This window comes from Rhinopithecus bieti, unplaced genomic scaffold (genome assembly GCF_001698545.2).
Source record: "Rhinopithecus bieti isolate Rb0 unplaced genomic scaffold, ASM169854v2 scaffold_15838, whole genome shotgun sequence".
Taxonomy (NCBI): domain Eukaryota; kingdom Metazoa; phylum Chordata; class Mammalia; order Primates; family Cercopithecidae; genus Rhinopithecus; species Rhinopithecus bieti.
This window is the reverse complement of record NW_016808928.1, coordinates 657124-663123: the sequence shown is the minus strand read 5'-3', so window position 1 is coordinate 663123 and position 6000 is coordinate 657124. Positions and strand designations below refer to the sequence as shown.

At 39.9% G+C, this 6000-nt stretch overlaps 1 protein-coding gene across 1 annotated transcript in view; it reads right to left on the bottom strand.

The window, feature by feature from the left end:
• The window catches only part of CSMD1 (CUB and Sushi multiple domains 1), a 1215136-nt gene that overhangs the window by 644910 nt on the left and 564226 nt on the right, over positions 1 to 6000 (bottom strand). Inside the window, exon 8 of the mRNA XM_017887857.1 lies at positions 724 to 845. Coding sequence (XP_017743346.1) covers positions 724 to 845 — 122 coding nt within the window. The remainder of the gene's footprint in view (positions 1 to 723; positions 846 to 6000) is intronic.

Genomic DNA, 6000 nt, shown 5'->3' with positions numbered 1-6000 from the left:
AGAGTTTTTTTTTTTTTTTTTTTTTTTTTTTTTTTTTTTTTTTGATATGGAGTCTTGCTCTGTCGCCCAGGCTGGAGTGCAGTGGTGTAATCTTGGCCCACTTCAAGCTCTGTCTCCTGGGTTCAAGTGATTCCCCTGCCTCAGCCTCCCAAGTACCTGGGATGACAGGTGCCTGCCACCAAGCCCAGCTAATTTTTGTTTGTATTTTTTAGTAGAGATGGGGTTCCGCCATGTTGGCCAGACTGGTTTTAGAACTCCTGACCTCAAGTGATCCACCTACCTTGGCCTCCCAAAGTGCTGAGATTACTGGCTTGAGCCACCGAGCTCGGCCAAAAGACAGTATTTTTGTGTCTGAGTATAGTAGGAGCATTTCCAACACTTAGTCATACTATGCAAAAATACTGGGGTATTTAAGAAAGCTTGTGATATAGTGGATGAGACTTGAGTTGAAAAAGACATAAGAGAAAGCACTATGATACACAAAGGAGGAACACAGACTTCATCTCTAGAACCACTAAATGGTACCACACTGAGAATACTCAGTTTGTATCTGAATCTCAGGCTGCTCTGCAATGAATGTGGCATCTAGACACAGGATGCAGCAGGAACTTTTAAATTCAAACAGTAAAGTGTAAGGACAGACGGCCTTTGCTGGGCTGTTTGCTTCAACAGCAGATCCTATCAGAGGGTGGTGTGCATTAGTCACAGCGGGTGGAGCCTTACCTTGTCCGGGTCGGCAGTGGTGATCACCCACACGCAGTGTGCGTTATCTTCATACTGAACCGGGTAATTCGGGGAGGTGATGATGCCACTGGGACCACGCAGATTGGATCCACATGTTCTAGCTGGAAACACATAGAAACGACGTTATCTTCTAGAACATTTTGTCAGTTTGGTAAAGACATAACATTTATGGGAAATTTCAAGTTAGCTATTATTTAATCACAGTAAAAACATGGTGCATGGACTCCAATTGGGGCATGGACTCCAATCAGCGAGTAGACTGCTGGGCCGGCAGTATTTTTGTTTGGTATCTGCAGTGTTATGCTGGGGCACTTTATGTTTTCCAAAGGCCTTTCCACTCACCAAAGGATCTAACAGATGATAGCACCATGGGTAATGTCAATACCAAAGTAGCCCATTTCAAATCCCATTGTGACTCAGACAGAGTCTTCATGTATGTCTCGTTGTTCAGAGAGTCTCCATACACACCTAATTGTGGGTGACTGCAGTAAGACAGAGGGAAAGGCACCATCGAGTGGAATTCAACCAGAGTTACCATCTCAGCTACCTCTTACACTGTGTGACCTCCAATAAACGGTGTCTTTTCAACTTTAAAAAAGGATTTTGGAGCAGATGATCTCCAAAGTTACTTTCGACCTTTAGATTCTATTCTGCAACAAACTATAACAATTTATTTACAGCACAATGCAAATAGGAACTTAAAACATTATTGAAAGTTTAAAAAAAGAAAATAGGAATGGTGACTTTAAAAACAAAAAAAAAATCTTAAAGCTGAAATGAAAGACTGAGCAAAGCATAGAAATTGCATAATTCAATATATACAACTTAGTCTGGAATATAAAAATAATTTAATTGGCCTCCACTTTATGAAAGGAGTTTTTTTTTTCAAATCAATAGACATAGTTTAGAAATATAATGTCAGCATAGACTGGTTTTAACATTAATAATTTAAACTGGGTTTCAGAAAGGAGGAGAAGAAACTAATTTCACAAGAAGAAATTAATGTAAGAGAGCTTCTGCTTCATTTTCCTAAGACATCCTATGACACAAACTGAAAAAAATGTTTCATAGGAAGGATTAATCCTCATCATAGCCCATCCTTTATTTTTTCATTCCTTGGGTTTAACCCTGTCTTCAAGTCAGTTATTCTTCTAGGAGCCTCCGCTACAAAACTCAGCAGAACAGGACTTGTGACTTAACAAGGGCTACTTTGTGGGGGAAAAAGAATCAGCCACTGAACACAGGTTTTCCAAAGGGCCTCCAGAACCAGACATTTCTCTCTTTCATGCATGTCAATGTAATAATAATGGTAATAATAATAAGACAAATAATGCCTATTCCTCATAATACTTCTTTAATCTTTAATCTACTGTGACTATTCATCTGAGATCTCTCTCTCCTAAAAGGTTATGTACTCCCTGACCTTAGGAACAGTCCTCTTTCTGCGTTTACCTGTCCCTCCTCAGCACTGCATACAATGCTGTAGTTTCAGACATGTGAAAATGGGACAAGACGATTTGAGATAACTGTTCAGTTGCTTTCTACTTACTATGGAAATAATTGGCTAAAAATTGACCTATTCTACATGATAAGTGTGTTAAAATTAACTTTTGTTGGGCGTTGTGGCTCACGCCTGTAATCCCAGCCCTTTGGGAGGCTGAGGCGGGTGGATCATGAGGTCAGGAGATCGAAACCATCCTGGCTAACATGGTGAAACCCTGTCTCTAAAAAAAAAAAAAAAAAATTAATAAATAAAATTAAAAAATTAACTTTTAAAATACTGGCATTTACTGTCCAAATGAAAAACAAACATGGGTAAAACATAACTGGGTTTTCAAAACTCAGTAGGTGTGTCGGACACTGGGCAAAGGACTGAATGAAAACATGGACCCCTTCTGTATGCTAATATCTCACTGTCTAATGAGTCTGTTTTTAATGAGCTGTTCTCAGAGAGGATCATACACTTTAGATGTGAAATCTTAAAGCCCTCTAATATTAGCATTATCCAACTAGAAAACCTTTGAAAAAAGTGCTAATCAATAAAATCTGAGTTGTAATACCTTTATGTTGCGTTTTCCTACTTTGTAACACTTAAATTAACAGCTATTCTAAACATCATGTAGCGTTCATCAACACTTGTTGATTTAATTGTGAATCAATGTAACCATATTGGCATGGTCAGTCTGCATTTCAAGCTCTTAAAAAGTACATCTGAAAAACATTTGCAGGGGGAAAGTCATTTGTTACAATCCTCCTGACAGGGTAGGTTCAGCCCGCATTGACCCAGAAGTTCCCTGCTGGAAGGATCCCTAAAACTGGTCCTGCCCTTGGCTTTGTGTCCTAGGTGCCTGCTGTGAAGCTGGCCCCTCACTTGGCATATGAAAATTGGCTACCAGCATCTCATGAAATGCATCTCATGCATTATGTTTTATTTGTGAAGCAACTTTTAGTAAAATATGCATAGGAAACCAGTCCGTCCACCACAGTTTCAGGCCTCTGAAGTATGGAGTTTCACATAAAGCGAGTCATGGGCCCAGTTCCTTCGCAGACGTTCTTTACCAGAAGCTTGCAAATGAACCCATAATGTTTCTTTTTAAATTTAGAAATCTCTCTCCATCTTTGCAACATATTTTCATAACAAATTATTTATTTTTTGCATTTTTTTGTATGAAGCCATCAAAGTGGTCATCTGAAATGAATATTGGGAATATTCAGGCCGGAGATTTGTGTCTGGTTTGTTCATTTGTCTAACTTCACCAATTAGAACAATTTTTAGCATCTGATAGTTTCCTCAGTAAATATTAGCGTAGCTTCTGAATAGGTGTAACAGCCTTAAGTCACATAACCTAACTGTAATTATGTTATTTTAACCCTCCTTCTTAGGACATTGTTGAAAGCTTGTGCTCCGTTCTCAGTGTTTGCCTTTCTAAATCTACTCCAACCTAATCATCTGCTTCTTTACCATCTGATGATGTGCCCCTTATCTGGCTCATTATGATTTATTTAGTTATTGCTTCCTTGCATCTAGGGTTTTCTACTAGACAGAATAACTCTGTTTTTCGACTGGAACGACTGCAAGTTCAACCATGCATTTGTAGAGTCCTTATTAAACAACCACCCTGTGGCTTGAGCTATTGTGATTTCCACCAGCTGATGTCCACACGGTGGTGAACAGAGTGTCTGCTGTCCTCTAGCTGTCCTGCAGCTCACCTTATTACCTGGGCCAGGAAAGATTACATTAATTTCTCTGAATTTCATCGTGGAGAGAGAAGAGCCAGCACACAGCCCTCCATCGAACACACCCACATCTTCCCCTCCCCCAGCTTCCGTGATGGAAGGATCCCTAAAGCTGGGCCTGCCCATCGTTTTGTGTCCTAGGTGCCTGCTGTGAAGCACCAGAAGGGTATGATTTCTCATGTCTATCATATGTTAAACTTTTAAAAATTTGGTATTTGGAAAAAAGAAAAAGAAGAGCTAGAGAAGAAAATGGGACAGGCTGAGAAAGAAGAGATGACACAGGGCTGAGCTTCATACTGAGTAGATCCAACGAATGAGTGTCAGGGAGCTTTGGGGATGATCTGTTAGGGATGTCTGCTGTCCTCCCTTAGAAATCCTCTAGTTAGACGGGCAAGGGTGCAGCAGCCTACAAGGCAGGAAGAATAATGGGTGTCGAGAAAATCTCAGCAATGCACGCAGGCCCTTGCAAAGGAAGCAGATGGCTACCATCATCTTATCTAAAAACCATATCTATGTTGCTTTGTCGCCTATTGGGGGGATCTATTTGAATACGAATTTATCCAAAGTTCTGGGAGTTCACGAAACGATGCCATAAGATCTGACTCAGAAACCTAGACATCTGAAGGCTTATCACCTGCCTCTCTCTTCACTCACGGACTCTGCTGGGTTTTCGCTTCATGCAAAGAACTGATTGGGCAGCTCCTCACACAGGAGACAGCCCAGGGAAGCTGTTCTGACTGGGACTGGACAATTTCACAGCATCCTTAGAGGCAGGGAAACTCCTTTCCTTCCCTTAGCTTCTGCGCTAAACAGGCATTCAATTAGTCAGTGAAGTAGGTGATTAAGCAGCATAATTAAGTAACTACAACATACCAGTGCCAAGCCAGTTTTTAAAACAAGATCTCTCTCCATAAGCTGCCATAGTGGAAATGTGTAGATGCACGTTTATACAAACTATGAAAGAATGCCTCTTTCTAGTCTTGCAAAGGCCTTGCCTCTTGGAAATATAACATCTAATAGAGAGTAAAATTCACTGACATGTTTGATAAATGTACTTGGATAATAACTGCGGCCTAATGTACACCTGGTATTACTTGCTTGACAGTTTTCCAAACCTGTAAACTCAAACTTCACTTACATCTTTTCTGTCTCCTCAGTAAAAGTAGAATTCACAGAATGATAAATTGGAATTATAATATGTCAGGAGGGAAAGTGGAAAGGGAGAAGAAAACTAACCAATTTTGGATGCCAATGCGTGCCATTTTGACATTTATCCACTTAATCCCTGAATATTTATTAAGTATAAAATAGGCTTGTTTCATGCAATTTATCTTACTTAATATAAAGTAATAACTTATCTGTTTATTTAAATGCAGTTCCAGGAAATCTTATAGTTCTATAGTAACTACTCAATCAAATTACTTGAAAGAAGAAAGATTCTAATTGATTAAATTTAAATTAGCGGGATTTCAGGGGTCACGTTAGAAGATTTTTTAAAGCAAATTCATAATTATATTGGATAGTCTATTTCTCATATGTTTTTAGGAGAAAATATTTTTATCCAGCACAAATTTTATGTCCAGATTGTCAACCATAATGAAGTTAATACATCACAGAGGCTAAAAGCTTCCTTTCCTTCACCACGCCCGGTTCCAGGCCTGGCTTAGGTAGTTGGTAGCTGTCTCATCTTAACTTATGTAATTTTAAGCCACTCAGTTTATTTAATTAGAATAATCATAACTCCACTTATGATTGCTCTGAGGATTGAATAAAAGAAGACAATAAAGCATTTACTACATGGCCTGATATATCACAGCATGGCCGGGCACGGTGGCTCACGCCTGTAATCCCAGCACTTTGGGAGGCTGAGGCAAGTGGATCACCTGAGGTCGGGAGTTTGAGACCAGCCTGGCCAACATGGTGAAACCTCGTCTCTACTAAACATACAAAAATTAGCTGAGCATGGTGCCAGGTGACTGTAATCCCAGCTACTCGGGAGGCTGAGGCAGAAGAATCGCT